The sequence below is a fragment of the Acartia tonsa genome, chromosome 9 (genome assembly GCF_053477335.1).
Source record: "Acartia tonsa isolate MP-2025a chromosome 9, ASM5347733v1, whole genome shotgun sequence".
Lineage (NCBI taxonomy): Eukaryota > Metazoa > Arthropoda > Copepoda > Calanoida > Acartiidae > Acartia > Acartia tonsa.
The window spans coordinates 40,110,402-40,134,913 of record NC_137268.1 but is presented as its reverse complement, the minus strand read 5'-3'; the positions used below and the strand labels follow the sequence as shown (position 1 = coordinate 40,134,913).

Below are 24,512 nucleotides of genomic sequence, written 5' to 3'. Positions count from 1 at the left end.
AGAATTAAAATGAGTGCTTTAAGATATGTTTTTAACAATTATTGTAATAGAAATATTATGGCACATGAATTTCATGTAATGTTTAGATAATTTAAACATTCAATGCTTGGGTACCCTTGGGTTTAAATTATTGGCGAACAATCATACCTTTGCTACCTATAGAATAGCAGTCATACAACAAAATTCTTCTTTTCTATATTCTCAAAGAATTCTAGATATTTTGTACTTTAAACATTTTCAACCTTGTATAAAATTTAAATTAAGATTAGACAACTAAATAAGATATAAACATATTTATTAATACATGTGAAATATTATGAATAAATAAATAATAGTTTAAGCAAACAAAACTAAAAAATTTAGATTCATAGGTAAATAAAAACATTGAGAATAAAAAATGCACAAAGATAATTTTGCTTTTATCTTTCTTTTTTATATTCTTAATGCTTTTACTCCTTATTTATATCACATTGCAGGTTTTTTGAGAATTTAGCTCGTAAATTGGGACGTTCAATGTAAAAGGTTAGGTATAATAACAATAGTCTTATTAAATAATGAACTATGGTACTCCTAGTTTCTTGTTAAGGGGACACTTCACTTATTAGATTTTAGAATTAGGAACATCTATAATCTACATAATATGAATCAATAGTTTTAGATCAATTAGGTAAATGTTTTGAAAAACTCAAAACTTTGTCTGTCCTTTTAGAATCTTAAAATATTTTTTTTACAATTAATATGCTAAACATATTGGCAAGATATTAAATTCATTTATAAACATTCAATTCTTATCTTTGAATTAGAAAATTAAAGTCCAATTCAAGGAATTAATCAATAAAGTAATAAAAAGACAATTAAAATTGATGTAATTACAATATTTTTTGTTGCAATTTTAAGTCTGACATATAATTGACCCTTTATATACATTAAGATTTATTAATCAATATAGAAGGTTTAGTGTATACCTTGTCACTATGAGACAAAGATAGATTTACCTAGGTAACTAATTAAATATGCATCTTAAAGTAGTTAATTACAAGAATAAAATATAACTAAATTACATTCATATGGTTTCAATAAAAAAGTAAAAATTTAAAAGCATAATTGTAAGATAATACATTTATTATTTTCGTTAAAATTTAGGGATTGTTATAAAAGTTTTTGTTCAAAATGTACTTTATAATAAGCTTAAAAAGATGAGACATATATTGTAGAAGAATTTGGTAATTGGATTTTACATGTCCAATTAGATGTAAATTTTTGAATATATTCTATGTCTGACAATAGAACTGATGTATTGAAAAGATAAATTAAATTAAAATAAATTGATATTTAAGATAATGTACAATATTATTATAATTTTTAAATTAGCTTAAGTTTTACTAAAGCTATTTAGTTGTAAAATATCACATTTGCAAGTAAATTAATTCTGTATATTATGTTTTATGTAAATTAAAACAAAAACCCATTGTTATGATAGCAGAGTATTTGAGAGGAATTCTGTGTATAAAAGTTGCTCATCTACTAGTTTCTGAAGATCTAATCTTGTTTTTGTAAAAATGATTTATATCTGGATACATTTAGGTATATTTCATAATATTAGATTTGAAGATAGTATTTTCTTTATTATAGCAAAATATAAAGATGTTATTAACCATTTAATGTATACCATTACATAGGTTATTTTTAGATACATTTTTTTCTTGTTGGTTATTCATTTGCAAAATGAGCCATTTATGAAACAAAAAGATTTCAGAATTGAACTTACCAGTAGTATTGGCTAAAGTAGATTTTAGAAATAAGTTCCTAATAGCCTTAACTATGATGACTAGTAATCAAATTGCATGAAAATACGAATCTTACTAATATAAAAGAAGTATTTTGAAATATTCTTTTAAAATGGCGTAATAGTTATTTCTTGCATCGTATTATAAACGGCATTCCGCGGATATAAAAATGTACAATTATAAGATTAAAACCAGTTTATTTAGCCCTTAAGTGCAGAAGGCACCGGCTGAAAAAAACTGGTTTTAATCATATGATTGTACATTTTTATATTTGTAGAAAACTGGATATAATACGATGCTAGACATAGTTTTTTTCGTATGAATGAGAACCGGTTCTAATTCATCGGATTAGAATCGGTTTCGAATAATTACGAGAAAATCTTTAAGTTGTTTGCAAAACAAAAAGATCTCAAACATAGGTGATGAACTGCTTTAATAAACAGATTACTAGTCAAACCCCACACTGTATAAATAATTATGAAATTAACTAATCAACATGTAATGCAAAGTAAAACATTGAGGTGGGACTAAGCTAAAAAAAGAAGCATTTAAAAAAATTAGATCAGGTAAAATTTTGGCTACAGCAAGTTCAAATTACAAAATTTATTTTGTATAATAGGTATGAGTGGCTGAAAATTTAGGAAATTCTTTTCACTTTCAAAGGTATAACGAATTTTTTTGAATTATTTGAATTGCTAAACTTTCTTCCCAGTTAAGGAAATCATGAAGAAAAAATGACAAAATACACAAACTAAAAATGTTACTTTCTATATGTTTTACTGAAAAGTTTTTTGAGAATGAAAAATTGAGTTGACTTTAAAAATTCAAATTCAAATGAAAAACATAACATCTTTTAAATAATCTGAAGATAGAGTAGGTAAATATTTATTTCCAATAACTGGCGTCCCCGCTGTTAGCAATAACTTTTACAATTCAGGAATTCATATAAAGCTTTTTAAAATTCCTTTCTGTCTGGCTTTAAATTGAAATGAAATTATTTTGAATCTCTTTTGAATGTTGATTTTTTCACTCCTTAAAAGTGCAAAGAAAAATTAATACATAGTCTCCAGTTTAAATGTCTAAATGCATTTCTTCCATAATTTCTTTAGTTTTGGCCTGCATGTCCTGTTTCAGCCTGTCCCTCCTCATTTGCAAATAAATCTGACTCATATCGGCGTACCTCTCACACAGGGCTATTCCCTACATTAACTGGTACTTTCTACCCTGAAAAAATAAAATGATTATTTAATTAGCAGACCTTTGTTTTGATGTTTTTAAAGTTTTCAATGTTTTAGCTACAAGTAGGTACCAATTGATAAAATAATTTTTGCCAGGTAATAAGTTTGTATTAAGAACAAAAGAAATATTAGGGGAGGGGTGGCTGTGGACTGAGTTTATGATGCATTCCTTCCCAGGACATTTAAACGGCATTGGAAAGATTTTTATACATAGGTAATGGGTCATTTTCATAAATTAATAATGGCAGAAAAGATGAAGAAATTAAGTTTAGGTATTCTTTAGATGCTTGTAAAGGGGGGGGGGCGTAATGACATTTATTCGTAATCCGTGAGCAAAATGGTCTTAAAATTTAGCTAGACCCTTCAAACTTGGTATATAAGCCTAGTCCTATAGGTATTACATCTAAATGGCAAAAAAATCCAAAATTTTTTATTTTAAGGTTAGGTAAGAAAAACCCTGCGGAAATGGGGTTTTTAGGCTTTTTTTGGTCGATTTTGATGTAGAAACTTACCCTAAATTGTTTTTTTTAGGGTTTTAACTTAAATACACTGTATCTATTCATATGGACATTATTTAAGATGATTCAGCAAGTCGGGGACCGACCCCAGGGGGCTAGGTGGGTGGCCCGCAGGGGTTAGTGCCTTTTTCCCAATACATATGTTGTGATACATCTAATTATAGGTTTTTTAGGTCAAGGAACTCAAATTCAGAGCTAAAATAAGCATTAGACTAATCTGAAGCTAGCCCCAGCGGGCTAGGTTGGTGGCCCGCAGGGGTTAAGTTCATTTTTTCCAATATATATCTTGTTATATATCAAAATATAGGTTTTTTAGGTCAAGAAACTCAAATTCTGAGCAAAAATTAACATTAGACTAACCTAAAGCTAACCCCCCCGGGCTAGGTTGGTTTTCTGCAGGGCTTAAGAGCATTTACATAACCTCACCTATAAACTTACTTATATTTTTACATGTTTTTTCTTGAATAAACTTTGTCTATTAATGAGGACTTTATTTAAGATAATCCAGCTAGTCGGGAACCGACCCCAGCAGGTTAGGTTGGTGGCCCGCAGGGGTTAAGTGCATTTTTCCCAATATATATGTTGTTATACATCTAATTATAAGTTTTTTTAGGTCAGTTAACTCAAATTTAGAGCTAGAATTAGCATAAGACTAATCTGAAGCTAGCCCCAGCGGGCTAGGTCGGTGGCCCGCAGGGGTTAAATGCATTATTTTCCAATATATATCTTGTTATATATCAAAATATAGGTTTTTAAGGTCAAGAAACTCAAATTCAGAGCTAAAATAAGCATAAGTGTTACCTGAAGCTAACCCCCGCGGGCTAGGTTGATCTTCTGCAGGGCTTAAGTGCATTTTACCTAACCTAACCTAGAAACTTACTTATTTTTTTGGTTTTTTCCTTGAATGAACTGTGTCTATGAATGAGGAAATTTTTTTAGATGATCCAGCAAGTTGGGGACCTTCTTGGGTCAGCCTCCTGTATGAAGAATCTTTTAAATGATGGCTTTAGGACTGAACACTGTGTATCTAAGTAAAACCTAGCCCGCCTGGGTCAGTCCCCGACTTGCTAGATCATCTTAAATAATGTTCTCATGAACAGTTTATTCAATTAAAAAAACTTCAAAAAAGTAAGATTCTAGGTTAGGTTTGGTAAAATGCATTTAAGCCTTGCAGGCAACCCACCTAGCCCGCAGGGGCTAGCTTCAGATTAGTCTGATTCAATTATTAGCTCTCAATTTGAATTTCTGGACCTAAAAAACCTATAATTTTATGTATGACAGCACATACTTTTTAAAAATGCACTTAACCCCTGCGGGCCACCCACCTAGCCTACTGGGGTCGGTCCCCAACTTGCTTGATCATCTTAAATAATGTTCTCATAAATAGACACAGTTTATTCCAGAAAAAAACCTAAAAAAAAAAGTAAGGTTCCAGGTTAGGTTAGGTAAAATGCACTTAGGACTTGCAGGCAATCCACCTAGCCCGCTGGGGCTAGCTTCAGATTAGTCTGATCCTTTTATTAGCTGTAAATTTGAGTTTCTTGACCTAAAAAACCTATAATTTGATGTATGATAACACATACTTTTTCTAAAAAATGCATTTAACCCCTACGGGCCACCCACCTAGCCCGCTGGGGTCAGTCTTCGACTTGCTTGATCATCTGAAATAAGATCCACATGAATGGACAGTTTATTTAAGAAACAAAACCTAAAAAAAATAATATTAAATGTAAGTTTTTAGGTTAGGTTAGGTAAAATGTACTTAAGCCCTGTTGGCAACCCACCTAGCACGCTGGTGTTAGCTTCAGATTAGTCTACTGCTTATTTCAGCTCTGAATTTGAGTTCTTTGACCTAAAAAAACCTATAATTGGTTGTATCTCAACATATATATTGGGAAAATGCACTTAACCCCTGCAGGCCACCCACCTAGCCTGCTGGGGTTAGCTTCAGATTATTCTAATGCTTATTTTAGCTCTGAATTTGAGTTCTTGACCTTAAAAACCTATATTTTGATATATCACAAGATGTATTTTGGAAAATAATGCACTTAACCCCTGCAGGCCACCGACCTAGCCCGCTGGGGCTAACTTCAGATTAGTCGGTCCTCGACTTGCTGGATCATTTTAAATAAAGTCCTCATTAATAGACACAGTTTATTCAAGAAAAAAAACCTGTAAAAATATAAGTAAGTTTCTAGGTTAGGTTAGGTAAATGCTCTTAAGCCCTGCAGAAAACCAACCTAGCCCGGGGGGGTTAGCTTCAGGTTAGTCTAATGCTAATTTTTGCTTAGAATTTGAGTTTATTAACCTAAAAAACCTATATTTTGATATATAACATGATATATATTGGAAAAAATGCACTTAACCCCTGCGGGCCACCAACCTAGCCCGCTGGGGCTAGCTTCAGATTAGTCTAATGCTTATTTTAGCTCTAAATTTGAGTTCCTTGACCTAAAAAACCTATAATTAGATGTATTACAACATATGTATTGGGAAAAAGGCACTTAACCCCTGCGGGCCACCCACCTAGCCCCCTGGGGTCGGTCCCCGACTTGCTGAATCATCTTAAATAAAGTCCATATGAATAGATACAGTGTATTTAAGTTAAAACCCTAAGAAAAAACAATTTAAGTTAAGTGTCCGCATCAAAATAGACCAAAAAAAGCCTAAAAACCCCATTTCCGCAGGGTTTTTCTTACCTAACCTAACCTTAAAATAAAATTTTTTAAATTTTTTTGCCATTTAGATGTAATACCTATAGGACTAGGCTTATATACCAAGTTTGAAGGGTCTAGCTAAATTTTAAGACCATTTTGCTCACGGATTACGAATAAATGTCATTACGCCCCCCCCCCTTAAGGGGGGGGGGGGAGTAATGACATCTAAACTTAAAACAGTGAGCAAAAAGGTCTAAATATTGAGCTAGATTCTTGAAACTTGGTACATAAACCTAGTCCAATAGGCACTTCATCTTAATGAAAAAAATCTATTAATAAAAATTTTTAGGTTAGGTGAGAAATCCCTGTGGAAATGGGATTTTTAGTCCTTTTTTGGACTATTTTGATTTAGAAACTTACTTTGATTGTTCTTTCTTAAGTTTTTTTCCTTGAATACACTATGTCTATTCATAAGGACTTTATTTAAGATGAGTTAACAAGTTGGGGACCGAAATTAAAAAAAAAAACAATCTATATTTTGATAAATAACAACACAAACTTTAGAAATAATGACTTAACCCCTGTGATCACCCTCCTAGCCTACTGGGGTCGGTCTCTGACTTGCTGATTCATCTTAAATAATGTTCTTATGAATAGACATAGTGTATTCAAGGAAAAAAACTTAAGAAAGAACAATCAAAGTAAGTTTCTACATCAAAATAGACAACAAAAAAAGGCCTAAAAACCCCATTTCCGCAAGGTTTTTTCTTACGTAACCTAACCTCATAATCAAAAATTTTGGATTTTTTTACTATTTTGATGTAGTACCTACAGGTCTATGCTTATGTACCAAGTTTCAAGAATCAAGCTCAATATTTATACCATTTTGCTCACTGTTTAAGTTTATATGTCATTACGCACCCCCCCCCCTTTTCTATAAACATTTGCATGATTTGATTTACCTTTGTAGTGCTATGCTTCTCCTCTTCACTATCACTATCCTGCTGTTCAACATAATTCTCTGCATCCAGTAGCAGGTTATCTTTGCTAGGCGCTGGGGCATGGCCTAACAATCTGTTCCCTCCTCTCTGGCGGAACATCATGGCAAGTTTTGCAAACTTTTGTTTTGAGGTCTTCCCCATGTTTTTGAGTTTTTCTTTGAAGGCCGCATCGTCCATGTGATGGCCGTGGCCATGGCTTTTCTTGCTGCTGAATTCTATTGGTTGGCCAGATTCATGGTCTTCATGGAGAGCTGACAAAAATTCATCATTGACTCGCAGTTCCGCCATAAACTCCTCATTTTGTAACATTAGGGCAAATTTTTCATCCTCCAGCATTTGTAGGTCTGCAAGGTCTGAGTGTGATGTAAGACTGCCAAGCTTCTTTTCATTTTCGGACATTCGTTCGCGAAGCATTTCTTGGTTGAAGGGTGAGTGATGCTCTGGTCGGTGGTTGGGATGGGTGTAGGCGTGACCCTGTTTTAGTTTCTTTACCCTCAGAAAATCTGGTGGCAGGGGGGTTAGGATTGGGGGTTTCCATCCCTTGGCTGACCATAGAGGACCATTGGCAAATGCTCCGCCCCCTGTGGCTCCATGTTGTTCTAGGTTTGAGAGAATATCAGGTGGTCCTATGCTGGAGGCACTCAGTAAATCTGATAGGTCATTGGGGTTGGAAGTTTCATTTCTGAAATGAATGTATTAGTTATAGCAATAAGATTTTAATTCATTTTTAGATTTTAAGAATTTTAGGACAGAAACAAATTATAATTTGAGGAAAAATATGCGAAACTTTGTACTGTGACAGGGTTGGAAAAAAATTTATTTCAATATCAAAAGGAATTTGTATGAAATCAACACCTAATATTTTATGTTGATAATCATCTATGCAACATTCCAATACTTGGCATATTTGTGAAGAAAAAACTCTTGAATACTAAGTTTGTGAGTAATTAAATTCTATGAATGTTTACTCAGAGACACAGACATTAATTTTATCAGAACAATTACACTTTGTATTCAGATTAAAATATACAATACCTCAAAGCTTGGTTATATGTAGGTGGGTTGGCCAGGTAATCAGGTGGTGAGGGGGTGTTAATTGGAGGGGGTTTATCCTCCTCCAGGTCAGCTGTCATTGTCAACAGCTGGTCTATTGTAGCATCCACAGCACCATTGTTGGACCTGAGTTTAATTATTCTATTTTATTTAACAAATCTTTAGATCTTTCAAGGATTTTATTTCAAAAAAGGAGGGGGGGGGGGGCGCAATGACATCTTAACTTTAACAGTGAGCAAAACGTCATTTAGATGTAGTACCTATTGGACTAGGCATATGTACAAAGTTTTAAAATTCTAGCTCATTATTTAGATTTTGCTCACTGTTTAAGTTTAGATATAATTTTGCCCCCACCCCCCTCTTTAATGTCACTTGTATTAACTTTTATTTACTTTTTTCTATAATATCTCATTTTATTTCAAGAAAATACAGCTATAGTAATGATTTCAAACATTTCTTCAGAGTGGTCAGAAATGATCATTATGTCAAAATGTATACAATTATGGATATTATTTCTTACAATTTTTAATTCTTATTGTTAGAAACATAAAACCCAGTAATATGTATATTAGTATAAGGGTTTTCATTTCTGACAGACGTAATTGTTATTGGTTAAAAAAAGATTTTTTTTTTATAATTGACCACTCCCTGAAAAGAATATTACCTGAGCACAGCCTCTATAACATCAGTATCCATGTTAGGAAACATTGTTTTGAAATCACTCATGGCCTGAGTAAACTCCAGTTGAGTGGAGGGTTGATGCCCTGCTGGTCGGCCACTCATTCTCACTAATTCTTACGAGGATAGGTTGGTTAAAATTTTTTTGCAGCAGTTTTACTGCCGAGTCTTACATATACAGTTTTCAAATTATCTTATTATTCTAAAAATCAATGTCTTTTTGGCTTAACTTTACATTTTTCAATGTGTTGAATTCTTCTGAAATATTATTTTGAGCTGTCACAACTAATTTAGATAATCAAATCTTGTTCTAATTCTGCATGTAATTTACTGAATTTAATTATATAAATTGTAAATCACACACACATTTATATATACGTTTAAACAATGTATCAAATATGTATGAGAAATCTATAAGGAGAAGCCATACAGATTAATAATAAAAAGGAGGTTCTGTTGTCTGGAAATTGTAAGTTAATATTTTGTCTGTGGAGAAAATTTTTTTCTCAACTTTCTCAAGTATGATGAATCTTTCGTGTGCGTTGTTGTTGTGATAGTTGTTATTGTTGTTGTGTTTGTCTGTTGTAACTTGCAGAATGTACATTTATCTATCTATCTATCATGTAAATTGTCGGCTTACTTTATTAGGGAACATAGAAAGCAGACATTTTTTAAAGATCAATATTAGGAAGGAGATTTCGGGATAAGGATTTTATTTATTACAAATGAGCAATTTTAAGCATGTTCTTTCTTGATTTAATTCTTTTTTTTTATATGCTTAGCATCTCTTTAAGTATCCGCTTCCTTTGATAAGTGACTCTCTCCCTCCTTCATAAATAAAAGTATACTGTTATTAAAGTATATGCTATTAGAGTGCCCTTAGAGTCAAAGATATATTAGGTAGTGTATCCTACAATACTCAGTTCATGTTTTAAAATCTAGTTAGAAATCTAAACTTCTGATAGATTTCATATGTGACCACCAGAAAATCCAACAAAATCAAATTTTTGAAAGATTTAGGATTGAAAATTTTCAAGTTCAAATTTAATCCCCTAGGAGCTTACACTTATCCATGATAAGAAATACAAATATTAATATTTTTCAATTCTTTATAACTTTGCTTTTATTAAGTATTTCATAAAACAACTCAATATATGATTTATTGAGTGCTATATTTATGTGGGTATCCGACACATATCCCATATTCGATTCCCCCTGTTTAGATTCTCACAAACGGATTCCCGCTAATCAGATTCCCCTAATGTTGAATATCCTATCAAAAATCAAAATATGAAGACAACTTATAGTTATAACTAGCCCCTTTTTAAGATACTATTAATAATTAGTATGGTACTTAATAATGGAGATCAGAGGCACATGGAAATATGAACTGTAGGATATATGATCTCTTAACAATATGCAATTAGGATGAGCGTATTATGAATTTGGGGGTGGGGGGGGGGGTGGGCATAATGACATCAAAACTTAAACAGTAAGCAAAATGGTCTAAATATTGAGCTAGATTCTTGAAACTTGGTACATAAGCCTAGTCCAATAGGTACTACATCTAAATGAAAAAAATCCAATTTTTATTAATTTTCAGGTTAGGTAAGATAACCCTGCAGAAATGGGATTTTTTGGCCTATTTTTGACAATTTTGATGAAGAAACTTACTTTTATTGTTTTGTTTTTGAGTTTTTCCTTTAAATACATTATGTCTTTTTATAAGGACCTTATTTAAGATGATTTAGCAAATTGGGGACCAAAATTAAAAAAAACCTATATTTTGATATACAACAACACAAACTTTAGAAAGAATGCACTTAACTCCTGTGAGCACCCCAAGAAAAAACGTAATAGATCAAAATTGGCCTAAAAACCCTATTTCCATAGGGTTTTACTTGCACAACCTAACCTAAAAATCAAAAAGTTTGGATTTTTTCCATTTAGATGTAGTACCTGAACTGAATCTAAAGATCACAATAAAAAGCAGTCTAAATTGGTTGTACTTTTCAGGGAATCTTTATAAGCGCCTTTGGAAGGTTTAGGCTGTATTACTGACCTCCCAGGCCCTCCCCTAGAGGCTTGGCATGGAGTAATTAGTATATTAGACAGCAACCCTATTATTTTTTTAATTCTCCAATGTTTCAATATTACTCTTTTGATGTGAACAGAATGAACTTACAATTTACTTAAATTAAATACCACACTTCCCCATTATGTATTCATCAAATTTACCCCAGTGCACACTGGTCTGGAGGGGTCAACAATTCAATTTTTCCTACCCAACAATTTAGACAAAAGTTGACCTGCCAGCCTTCAAAGACATCCTGGGCCACCTTTATTTTAAATATCAACCCATGTTGATAATATGTTTTTTGAAATAATTTGGGGCCAAAGCTGCAGAACCCTAAAATCTAAGAAGGTATTGTTGACATTGATAAATTGGCTATACTTGCTTAAATGTGATAAAATCAAATATCCGCATGTTGGAAATTGTCCAACTAAAATTATTAAACATATTATGTTTACAGGTTCGTGGCTGTCCTGCTTTATGAGTGTCCCATCACTGCAACCTCCAGCTTATGTTTTATCACATGTTAATATTTATTATGAATTTATATTGTTGTTTATTTAATGATCCTATAAACTGTCATGCACAATAAAACCATGATCATTATTCTTTGTATGTTTTATATTTCTTATACTTGCAGAATCATTATGCTGAGGTTTTAGTTTGTCTTTAATATAAGCTTTATATTATCATTTCAGTATGTCTAATATGTTGATTACAATGACGGTAGCGAGGTGTTTCGTGTTGTAATATACCCTCCCTAGATATTATCCAATTAGCAGGGATTTAGGGGTATTTAACAGTGATAGCAGAGCTAGTTTAATTTTTTCAAAAGATCTACGGCAACCATATCACAACACACACACAATTGCTACTAGTCAAAGTAAAATTTCCAAATTAGACCCGTAGTGGTCGGTGTAAAGTTTTTTTTTCCAAAAGAAACGATAAATAGACATACTGACAAAAATGTGTAAGAGAACCATAGTTGAAGCCCGTAGCTGGCTAGTCTAAATCCTATGCGGATGCTAGGTAAATAAACTTTGTCAAAAGTATTACTGATTTTCAAATTTTCCAAACCCGTAGAGCTCAGGAACAAATGAAAGTTCCTTGTTTTTACAAACAAATTATATTGTACACGCTGTTTATAGCAATAAATTATTGTGTTAACAAACATAATTTCTGTTTCCAATCCATTCCAAAATAAATAAAGTAACCTCTATGTGTATTTATTTATTAATTTGCAAACAATAATAAATATATATCAACCGTGCATTTATTTATTCATACTACATACAATTTCCAAACCTAATTGATCTTTTACAAACAGATCACCCCCGTTTTTTTTTTTTTCAAAAACGAAATACAAAAAGTAGCTTATTATTTATTTCCAATAATAATAATCACAAAACCTCGTCACAGAATAGAAACGATTTTTGCAAATACCGTCTTCCCAATAAAAATATTCTGCAGTGCAATTTTTTTCAAATTACACAATAGCACATACGAATACATAAACATTCCCAAAGTAAAAGCGAAATTTCCAAAATAAATCGCCCATTAAGAATCGAGGACATTCTAGGTACGTTTTCACAAAACCTCCCCACAGAATAGAAACGTAGGTCGTCTTCCCAATAAAAGTATCTCTGTGTAATCTATTTTTTTTTCAAAACATCAAAATTTTTCAAATTAAAAGCGAAACCTCCAAAACAAATCGCCCATTAAGAATCGAGGACGTTCTAGGCCCATTGTTACACGGCAAAAATTGAAATAAATTACACCAACACGAAGCCAATTTGCGGATGTCAAAATTCACAGCAGAATCACTCAATGCGGCAGCGCTAGATACTTGCTGCTCCAGCTCAGTAGCTGGCACAAAATGGATCAAAATATACATGGAAGCTATACCAAAACATTTAAAACACCTACTATCAGGTCCACACATGAGCAAAACATCCTTCACGTTTGGAAACCAACAATCTCTGTCATCTCTAGGAACTTACAAGATTCCAGTAATCATTGCGAATGAAATTCATGAACTTGAGATTGATGTAATCAACAGTGACATTCCCCTGTTAATGTCAAAGGAACACATGAAACAGCTAGGAATTGTCATCAACATGATAAATGACACAGCAACAGCTAACAGCAACCCAGTAAAACTTCACACCACAAGTGCAGGACACTACATTATAAATCTTCTAGGACAAGATGACAATGAGGACTCAATGGTCATGGAACACATCCTGCTCATTGATTTAGAAGAAGCCTCTATCAGGGAACAATATAAGATGCTGGAGAAGTTACACAAACAATTTGGACATGGGAGCAAAGAGAAGTTTGTAGACCTACTAAAAGGAGCAGAAAAGTGGAAGGATCACTTTAATGAGATGATAAACAAGATAATAGACGGATGCGAAGGCTGTATATTGAAGAAGAGAACACCTGACAGACCTTCAGTAGCCTATCCAATGGCCAATGACTTCAACAAGTGTGTAGCTATGGATTTGAAAATATGGAAAGGTAAACCTATTCTATACATGATAGATTGTTTCACAAGATTTACAGTAGGTACAGTTCTGAAATCAAAACAGCCAGATGAAGTGGTGAAAGCTTTTATGACCCACTGGGTGAGATATTTTCAAAAACCCAGCGAGATAATCACAGACAATGGCACAGAATTCACAGGATCAGTGATAATGGAAGCCATGAGTAAACTAGACATAAAGGTAAACACCACAGCAGCCTACAGCCCCTGGAGCAACTCAATATGTGAGAGAAACCACGCACTAGTAGACAACATCCTAGTCAGAAATCTGGAGGACTTCCCTGACATGGATCTGGAGACCGCCCTCGCCTGGGCATGTGCAGCGAAAAATTCGCTCACAACGGTATATGGTTTCTCACCGTTTCAATTAGTATACGGGAGACAACCCAACATTCCCAACATCATTGATGAACCTCCAAATGTGATTGAAGTGAAATCACACAGCAAAGCCTTAGAGGACCAGCTGAAAGCAATGCATGAAACGAGAGCTGCTTTTATCAAATCACAGAACTGTGAAAAACTCAAGCAAGCGCTTAGAACTAAGATGAGAACAGCTCAACACGTATACAAACCTGGTGACTACGTATATTACCGACGTGAGAAGGATGATAGATGGCTAGGTCCTGGCAAAGTAGTATATCAAGATGGGAAAGTAATCTGCGTGAGACACGGGAAATACTTTGGACAAGTGCACGCAAACAGATTACATCCAGTGAAACCAGAACTAGCGGAAAAGATCAGAACAGAAGAACAAGAACAGGACGCAATTCCTGTAACAGAGAAAGACCCAAAAATGGACAACAGAGAACAAGGAGACAAAGCTAACAAAACTCCAGATATCACGCAATATGATCAAGAACAAATAAACATTGATCTAACAGAACAACCTCAAGAGGCAACTATCATACAGGAAGAAGCTGAGGAGGAAAGTAGAAGAGACGACAGAACTCCTCAAACACAACCAGAAGAATCCAGAACAATCTCAGAGGAAAGGAGGAGACCTGGCAGACCACCAAAGAAAACAGCCTGCAAACAAGTTGCAATACTCAAAAGATCTGAGAAAGTTCAAATCAAACTTGATGGTACCTGGCATAATGCCACAGTAACCAGCAGTGGAAAAAGAACAGGAAAATATCCAAACTGGTACAATTTTGCTCTAGAGAATGGAGAAGTACTCAGTGATGACATTGAGAACCTTGAGATAAGGAAAACTGAAGAAGCAAGGGTAGAAAAACCAGATGGAGAAGTGAATTCAAGCAGAAACCTACCAGAGGAGGTACTAGCGGTACTAATAGCTAAAGAAGAGACGAATACACCAGAAGCAACTGAGGCAAAACAGAAAGAACTTGACAAACTTGAAGAGTTTGACACCTATGAAATCATAGAGGATGAAGGCCAAGAATACATCACCACTTTATGGGTCATAACAAAGAAAGGAGATGAATTACGAGCACGTCTAACAGCCAAGGGTTTCCAAGAACAACAAGAGGTAGCTAAAGAATCCCCTACACTGCACAAGCACACATTAAGAGTGTTGCTAGCAGTAGCCGCTACAAACAAATGGACAATAACGGCCAGTGATGTAAAATCTGCATTTCTGCAAGGAAATGAACTTGACAGGATTGTCCTGGTGAAACCTCCCAAGGAAGCCAATCTGACCAAGAAGCTCTGGAGACTGAAAAAGTGTCTATATGGTCTGAGAGATGCGAGCAAGAAATGGTATGAAAAGGTTAGAGACAGACTTGAGAAACTAGGATTCAAAAAATCAGACTATGACTCAGGTTTTTTCTTCTTTCATAATGAGAAAGGAGAACTGGAAGGAATGATAGGAGTACATGTCGATGACTTCATATCATGTGGCACAGAACGTTTCAACAAGGAAATTTTACCCAAAGTCCTTGAAGCTTTCCAAATTGGAAAATCCGAATCCAATTCTTTCCTTTACACTGGATTCATGCTCAAACAGGACAATCAAGGTATAACACTTGACCAAGAGAAATATGTGGAAGGAGTAAAAATCCCTCACCTGGAAGCAAAGAGAATGAGCCAAACGACAGAAAAGATGAATCCAGAAGAGCTCACAATACTCAGACAAATGACAGGAGCAACAAACTGGACTGTAAGAGCCACTCGCCCAGACCTACAGTTTGAGATGATTGATTCTTCAACAAAAATGCAAGCTGGAACCATTGCTGATCTTAAGGCAGCAAGGAAAACACTCATCAAACTAAAAGACGTAGCAAAGGTCAGGATAGCAGATCTTGGAAATTTCAAAGATGTGGAAATCTGGTCCTTTACAGATGCCAGCTTTGGCAACCTGAATGATGGAGTAAACAGCACTCAAGGTTATATACTGTTTCTTGTCAATCCAAAAACAGGCAACTGTGCACCGATTGAATGGAAAGCTAACAAAATTCAAAGAGTTGCCAACTCTACACTGACAGCAGAAACAATGAGTCTCACAGCAGGAACTGATGCAGCCATTGCCACCAGATGGTTCTTGAGAGAACTACTTGGTAACCAATACCAACTGCCAATTATTGCCATCATAGACAACAATGATGCATTTGCAGCGGTTCACAGTGCCACTGATGTAGGTGAAAGAAGACTCCGCAGAGAAATAGGAATGGTGAAACAATGGATAAGCCAGAAAGAGATTGAGAAGCTAGTATGGGTACCTGGAGACCTCCAACTAGCCGATATCCTCACCAAAAAGGGAGTAAACCCTACAAAAATCATGATGGTTTTACAAACTGGAAAAATAGGTTCTGAATATATCAGAGCCATCAAAAATGCTTAATTTTTTTCTAAATTATTCATTTTCCAAATTCTGTAAATAGCATATTTCATTAATGTATATAACAAAAATATATTCTTTTACAACATACTCTCCACACAATTGAGTTTTAACACTTTTACAAAACCCACAACTCCAAAAATCGTTTTTTTTATAAAAAAAAACCGGTCGTTGCAAATATAGATATTAAACGCGTTGTCATAATACTCTAGCACTCACAAAGCCATAATCCTCTGTATTTACAAACAGAGTTCCGAGTAGCGTTGTAGACGCTTTTTTACCGGAAATCGCTTACATTTTACAAATTTTTTCAAACGACAACGCAACACAACACCAAAACAACATTCAGCGGCATTCATTCAGTCTATGCGCACCCTCGTTCGCAACAGCTACTAAACGGAAATTAATTTCATATTCTTTCGTGTATCGACGCTATTGGCTAAAGCGAATTTTAAAAAGTTTACGTTAAATGTATTTTTCAAACATAATGATATCAGTATTTTATATTCTGTTCTGCTATCACATTTCCAAACCTCATTCAAGCTATCTTAGGTAATAAATTATTCTAAAAATAAAAGATGGTTTTATCCAGTAAACTAATTATATGTCGAATTTATTTCCAATCATTTATGTTTTACAAACATTTTCCTGTTTTCAAAAGTGTAATTCTATTAATTTAATCCTTTTTCTCAAAACGTCCAGTTTAATTAAAAAATATTCAAGCTTTTTCTCTTTCCAAAAATAACAAACCTACAAATTAAATGCTAATTTGTTTTTTCAAAATGTTTTTTTTTTCTATATAATGTATATCTCAATAAGTTTAACAACATAAGTATACTTATGTTTAACCGCTCGTGCCCGTTTTCAAACATATATTATTTTTTTCCAAAATAAACTGAATTTTCAAATTTTTTCAGTATGGCACGCGATATGGAGGACAACCAGAGCTCGGAGTGGGAGGATGAGCGAGGACAGGAGTCCAGTAGAGGAAGGAGAGGAGAGAAGGAGAAGGAGGAATGCCTTCACTTGCACATCTCCGATTTCAGCATCCACGGGCAGGAGAACGAGGACGTCGTCTTTAGAAAGGCGGATGAGGAGAGTCTCTCCGAATTCACGGAGGGGATTTTAGCTGCGCTGGAAGCAGCAGAACGGCCGATGCGGATCACCATTGATGTGCTGACTCGTTTCTATGTTGAGGAGCAGCTTGAAGACATGCAAGACGCCATCAAGAACATAGTGGAGGCCGCTATGGCTACCGGCGGCAGACATCGTGTGACCTTTTCAAGTGTCCGCTTCTCGCCGGAACTTGAAAAATTCTGGTCCGAGATCCAGGAGTTGAATCTGTTCATTCGAAAATACACCGCGATTTCTGGAGAACAGCCGCTCAATTTGATGAAAATATTTCTGGCTCCGTACAACGGCCATTATGTGTCTTTTGGCGTGAGGTACAGAGAATATGTAGAGAACAAGTCATTGGGGCGCACACCATCCGACAACGGCGCCAGCACTGTGGCCCTGTGGGTGATAAAACACCATAGATCTGCCTATCGTCAGCCGCCCAAGCCGTCGGACAAACAACCAGAGATGTTGCCTTTGCCCTTACCCTTAGGGGTTTCTGCTGATTATACAGAGAACCCTATCATGTTGGAGATCTTGAAGGCACGCGGCATGTTCTATGGGAAAAGGAACCGCAGCGCCTCCAGGAGCACGGGCAGAAGGAGGACCTCTCACAGGACCAGGAGCAGGGAGAGGAGCGATAGTATGGTTAGCCTGGCTAGACCCCGTGGAGGCCGCAGCCCACAGTCCATCAACGCCCTCGAACGTCTTCTCAACAGAGTATGGAAATACAACAATCAAGATCCTGAGGAAAGAGAGCGTGAGCAACAAAAAATCACGGGTAAGGTGGCCACCATTTTCAAGGAAAAGTGCCGTGAAGTGACGCAGCTGTCCGTCCAGCTAGAGACCATCAAGCTGGAGTACGAGATCACGCAAGAAAAAAAGCTGAAAGAAATGGAATTAGAGTGCAATGAACTACGCCAGCAGAATGACCAGCTTCGCCGCCACTCGGACGCCATGGACAGACTCACCACAAAGTTGACCAGGATGAAGGAGGACCTGGTGCAAGAGAACGCTCAACTACAAGATGAACTGCAGCTGCTCCGAATGAGTAAGAAGGAACGCAGGGCTGCAAGAAAAGCCGCAAAGAAGAATCGGAAGTAATATTAAACATATTATGTTTACAGGTTCGTGGCTGTCCTGCTTTATGAGTGTCCCATCACTGCAACCTCCAGCTTATGTTTTATCACATGTTAATATTTATTATGAATTTATATTGTTGTTTATTTAATGATCCTATAAACTGTCATGCACAATAAAACCATGATCATTATTCTTTGTATGTTTTATATTTCTTATACTTGCAGAATCATTATGCTGAGGTTTTAGTTTGTCTTTAATATAAGCTTTATATTATCATTTCAGTATGTCTAATATGTTGATTACAATGACGGTAGCGAGGTGTTTCGTGTTGTAATATACCCTCCCTAGATATTATCCAATTAGCAGGGATTTAGGGGTATTTAACAAAAATAAGTCCTATATAAGTTCAAAAATTATTTATAACACAAAAAATGGTACAAAATGCAAAAATGTGGTTTTTTTTCTCAGTTTTTAAGATAAGGGTAAGTTTGGCAAAATTTTCTTAGTGAGTATTCTCCGAGTGTCGCGCATGTTTATTAAAGAGAATTTGTTGGTATTGTAATACTTCATATTTCACGATATATATGGCATCTGATTTTGTTTGTTTTGTGCATAATAATAAAAAAATAACATGTATGTCATAAAATATACATAGAATCCAGATAATCTCGATTCCATCCAATCTTGCCTCTGATTGGTCGAAACATAGGTCCTTGTCTTTTATTGGTCGAAGCCAAAATCCTTAGTTCTCATTGGACGATCTCATTGGACAATCTTGCCTCTGATTGGTCGAAACTATGTGTTCGTGTGTGTGCGTTTGTATGTGTGTTCGTTTGCTCAATTCAAATATAAACACATTTTTTGGGCTTTCATAATTTGTAAATATTTCATTAATTAAAAATTACAATTTGCAAGTATCAAATAAATTCTCTTTTAAAAGTATGTCTTAATAATATAATATATTAACATTAACAATATATATATATTTATATAAATGGGTTAAAACTAGAAATAAAATAAAGGGAAAAATTTGAAATTCAGCTGGTGCAAAACCAGTTTATTTTACAAAATTTTTTACTTCACATGAAATTTAGCTAATGCAATCCCCTATAAAAACGTATTTCAGTGTTGCCTTGATTGGACACCTCCTTCCCCCCCTAAATGTCCAATAAAACCACGAGAATGGCAAAATCAGACTTTAAAGGTCTTTGACCTTTGAGGTCATATATTTTTTTTCTCGTAAATGGACTCCCTGACCCCTAAAACCCCCAATTTGCCGTATTGGGCAATAAAATCGGCCAAAAAACGGCTAAAAACGAATTGTTGACCCAAATCTCCGTTTTCGGACCAGTGTGCAGTGGATGAGGATAAATAAAAAAAAAATTTCCACAGGTGGATGAGGTTTAAGAAAACTAAATCAATACTTCTCACTATATAAACATAATAGACCCCTGGGGACAATTGTAGTTTTCTTTTTTATTGAAAATGTTTTTGCACCATTGCATTGTACAAAGGGAAGTTCAATAAGTCATATAGTGGCACCACCTAGTGTCACTTTAAAATTATTTTTGTATTTAATTTCTTCAGGGCTGTATATCCTACAAGGGGGGGGGGGGAATGTAAAAATCAAGAGAAATGAAAACATTTTTTCCGTTATTCTCCTCTGAATGGTGAAAAAGCTAAAATAATGTGTGGGAGGGAGAATAATATAAATAAAATAAAGAGTTTTAAAAATTGCATCTAGGGAAATAATGAATCTTATGCAGAATATACACCCCTGATTTTCTTTTTAGGGGCAATTTCTCTTGGAAGGGTTGTGGTAACCTCCCCCAAAATTTTGTTAAACCTTCCAAGGACTTATTAGATGCTACATTGTAATGGAGAAGCATATCAGTTCAGCTCCTAGTAAGATCCTTTGGTACCAGAGACAGACAGACACATAGAGATACTGTTACTTTTATTTAAGTTTAATTTATTTAACATTAATTCATATAAATCATAATATTTATGACTTTTCAGTCTTGTTTGATTACAGGTATTATTTGATAGCATGTCAAGTTTTAGACTTAATGTTGGTAATATAAGTTTTTGATATCACTATTCCATTAAGAGCACATGATTGCAGTACACCTGTCAAGTTAAGGGCAAAGCTAATTCTTTCCACGTTAGCAAATCATTTATTTAGCAGATACATCACCCCTCCCCCCTAATTACATGTAAAGACTACCTATCATCAATTATCATGCATAAGTGAATGACATATATAATACTTGGAGATGGCTATAAAACTAACCTTAGCTGTGTAGCTATTTTGTGTATGTTTGATTATATATTAGAGTTCAGTTGAGAGGGGAAAACTTCTTCAAGCTAAGAAGCCGCTCCCTTGTGGCTAATGAACAAGTGAAAAGTGGATTTGAAATGGTAGTTGTAAAAAAAATGGAACCCTAGCTACTATCTAAGCCTGTTGTTTGTTATAGAATTGATTTTTGCTGTTAGTGTTTGTCCTTACCATGTTTCTTTTAAGTTGCACATTGTACCTAACTATAACAACTGCCACACCAAATAAAACAAAATAGAAATAGTTAATAAAAATGGACTGTCCGCCTGTATAAAAATAATAATCTTGTGGCTTGTGATGTTATTACAAGAAATTATAATCAAAGTACCCAATACATCATCTGCAGAAAAGCTATGCTCCCAGAAGCTAAAAAACTTGAGACATCTTTGCCTTCATGTCAAAGGTCTTATATTACATCTGGAACTAGTGGTTTCGCCCATAGCATAAAAAGGGGAGTTAGTAAAATAGCCTAAATCATAGTTATCTATGTGAGTCTTTCTTACAATGAAGAACTCAATTGGTTCAGTGATTAGAAAAATTTTAATACACAAACTAAAAAAATCCTTGGTACTGCATGTAACAAACATCTGAGCCCCTAACGCTCTCAACTCAGTAGTAATCGAGATCGAGGCTACAGACAAAAAACCTTACTACTTTAACTTTTTATTTAAAGGGATTGTGCCTTCTCTTTATATTTTTCCATTAGTAACTCCATTTGTCCTTACATCAAAAGAATGTCTTCATATTTCTACCTAAATATAAAAATTTTATTTACTCGTTTTAGAAATTGTTTTGTAGATTCAATTTTTGGCAAGAGGTAAAATAAAAAATTTTCATCTCTTTTGTTTAAACATCTTTAAACTTAAAACCAAAAAATGAGAGAAATATAATTTTTAATCTATTGATTTGGTTAATATGGCTGTTTAATTTGTAAGTATGTCTAATGCAAAAGAATCTAAAAAACTTAACCTTGCCTTAAAGTTAATTCTGGCTGATATCTTTCATATACACCTCCCTTTTAGACTTTCCCCCGCCCTCAAAGTTTCTACCTTATATTATTTCCCCTCGGGGATGGGAGGAGGCAGGGGTTGGGCAGAATAAAAAAAGGGAAGAGGGGAAGTTTTTCATTGGAAGGGTAAAACATGCTTAGAATAAATGAGGCCGACAAAGTCCACAAATATTATAAAAGAGGAGGGGTAATAAAAGGGGGATGGAAAGATAAAAAAGGAAGTAGTAAGAGTAAGACAATATATCTATCTATATGTATACAAAAGTATAATCATGAGGTAAAGAAAGGAAGAAGAGAAAGGATAACACAGGGAGGGGGGGGGGGGGGAATATTCTATTCTCTTCCCACACAAGACACTAAATATATATATATATATCATATTATAAATGTGTGTATGTGTGTGTGTGTGTGTGTGTGCACTGCTGCTATGGATAAAGTGTCTAACTATAAACCCGCCATCTTGTAGAAGAGAGGAAGGAGTGAGTGTGTAAGCCAGTGATTGTGTGAGTGCACAATTTTATAAGATAACTATAATGTTCTAACTACCTCCTTCTTAAAATCAGGGGGAGGGGGAGGGTGGGGATTATTTCAGTGGTGAGAATTTTAGAAGACGCCAAAATTTATATTTCTACCTCCCTAACACACACCATAGCTAAAGCTGTGTGTATTATATGGCTTAGCTTACATAGGCTGTTGTTAGAGTTAGACTGTACAGTGCATCATGGTAGAAGGAAGACAAACTCACACATGACACGTTACAGATGGACAGACAGACCTTCCCTCGGCCGGGCACACCTGTCAACACTTTATCTATCTATCTATCCCCTAAATATATCCATCTATCTAGCATAAGGACCCCCTTCTAGTTCTAAGTGCCCCCTAGATTAGGAGTTGTGTTTGGTTAACATGCCATAAGGCCTTATGTTAAACAGCTTACATTAAAAATCCTTAACAACTTTTAGTATACTATGAAACATATAGTCTAATTATATAAACACCTCGTGTTGATAAAAAATGTATTTCTAACTAATAATAAAAAGTGATCATGTGATTTTTAATTTTATGCATTTTTATAAACATTTTTAGTATTACCTTTCATGTGTGCTTAAATATAATTATGCATGAATATATTTTTGAAAAAGTTATATAGTAAAACGTGCTTTATGGTTTATTTGCGCATTACATGGTAGATTAACCCTTTTATGTACTAAGTAAAAAAAATATATTTATATTTTGGGTTTTTAATCAATACCTACCTACCTAGTTTTTTTATGTGAACTTTTTGAAAATAACTTGATTTAATTAACGTGCCTTTTCTTTCAGATAAATTAGTGACTAAAATGGTTCTTTGACCTTGTGTGAGAAAAAAATCTTGAGATATAAGTTCAATAAAACTGAAAAAGAAAAGGGCAAGTGAAAAAGTCACTGCCTCTTTAATTGCCACACCCTTTGCCAGTGTGTTCTTAATAGTAAAAGTGGTTGATAACCACAGAAAGATATTTAAAAAGTGACTTGATGTTAAAAAGGTTTGTTTACATTGAAAAAGTTCATTTGTGATATGACTCAAAGTGATCCCACAAGTTTTATAAATCCATCAACATCACAACCTATCTCTACCTATCCATCATCCCACCTCATTTTATTACAATTACAGTGATCTAGTGTGTGACTTACATTGTGATTTATCCATTGGTTGCTGCAGGGTTTCAAACCTTTTACTCCAATCTTAAACACCCAACATTTCTATTCTCTAGGTTAATTTCATACTTAAAATATTAAAATTCTTTGATTTCACCTTTTTTCCGTAAAAAAGTTTGTTTGTGTCTGGTAAACCGCTCAAAATTAATCTTTTTTGTGCTTCTGCCTCCTTTGAAACATCTTATTTACGTTTGGGGGATCTATTAAGACATATTAGCTTCCTTATTTATTTCTTTAACACTTTCAAACCCCCTGGTAAATCGCTGTTCACGCCTCAACATTTGCTTAATATTTTTGTCTAACTATTTTGTTTGATTATATGAGAATAGGCAGGCAGATATGACTTAAGTGATAACTTATATGTACCTAGGCAACATAAAATGGGGAAAATGAGTGGTTTGAGGTGGGCCAGTAATATAATGTATTTTTTTTAATTATAGGGGGTTAAACCACCGGTTTTTTAAGCTTGTGGGAAGCTAAACACCCCTCTACCCCCAACTCTTAAACGTTAATGCTAGGCCAAAAAGTGTCTATAAGTTAAATATCCAAATTAAATCTGTTTAAATCATTGTCTGTTTATTATGCAAGTTGTTAAAAAATTATTTTAACTAAAAATAGCAGCGTTGCGGAGCCGTTTGATTTTGGTGCGGCTCCGGCTCCGACCTAAAATCAAGAAAAAACTCGACATATTTTTTTCCCACGTCTATTTTTTACTTTTGAAGGTTTTTAAAGTTCAATTTTTGATAAAAATGGACTTGAAAAACCTAAATTACAATTTTAAAAAAATTTCTTTATTCATCTAGTCCGGAGCCGTTTTTTAACGAAAATTACGGATCCGGCTCCAGCAAAATATGGCGGCTTCCGGCTCCGGCTCCACAACACTGAAAAATAGCCTAAAACACATCAGGATGTCTAAAACG

General features: G+C 34.5%; 4 protein-coding genes across 10 annotated transcripts in view; 3 read left to right on the top strand and 1 right to left on the bottom strand.

Moving 5' to 3' along the window:
• Positions 1–278: 278 nt before the first annotated feature.
• On the bottom strand, positions 279–9,238 carry LOC145328913 (CUE domain-containing protein 1). Its single transcript, XM_080172860.1, has 4 exons — positions 8,919–9,238; positions 8,237–8,380; positions 7,163–7,883; positions 279–3,011 (listed from the first exon to the last, which is right to left on the bottom strand). Exons 1-4 carry the CDS (start codon positions 9,035–9,037, stop codon positions 2,988–2,990), a joined length of 1,008 nt encoding a protein of 335 aa, XP_080028986.1. The 5' UTR covers positions 9,038–9,238; the 3' UTR covers positions 279–2,987.
• A 3,567-nt stretch (positions 9,239–12,805) lies between these two features.
• LOC145327537 (uncharacterized) lies at positions 12,806–16,351 on the top strand. The gene has a single exon (XM_080171081.1). The coding sequence runs from the start codon at positions 12,806–12,808 to the stop codon at positions 16,349–16,351; it is 3,546 nt and encodes a 1,181-aa protein (XP_080027207.1).
• A 381-nt stretch (positions 16,352–16,732) lies between these two features.
• On the top strand, positions 16,733–18,737 carry LOC145328912 (uncharacterized). Its single transcript, XM_080172859.1, has 2 exons — positions 16,733–16,900; positions 17,266–18,737. Exons 1-2 carry the CDS (start codon positions 16,818–16,820, stop codon positions 18,566–18,568), a joined length of 1,386 nt encoding a protein of 461 aa, XP_080028985.1. The 5' UTR covers positions 16,733–16,817; the 3' UTR covers positions 18,569–18,737.
• A 3,693-nt stretch (positions 18,738–22,430) lies between these two features.
• wdb (serine/threonine-protein phosphatase regulatory subunit widerborst) overlaps positions 22,431–24,512 on the top strand; it is a 66,647-nt gene continuing 64,565 nt past the window's right edge. For all 7 annotated transcript variants that reach the window (XR_013882724.1, XR_013882723.1, XR_013882725.1 and 4 more), the window contains exon 1: positions 22,431–23,648. The gene's annotated coding sequence lies outside the window, so the exon portion shown is untranslated. The remainder of the gene's footprint in view (positions 23,649–24,512) is intronic.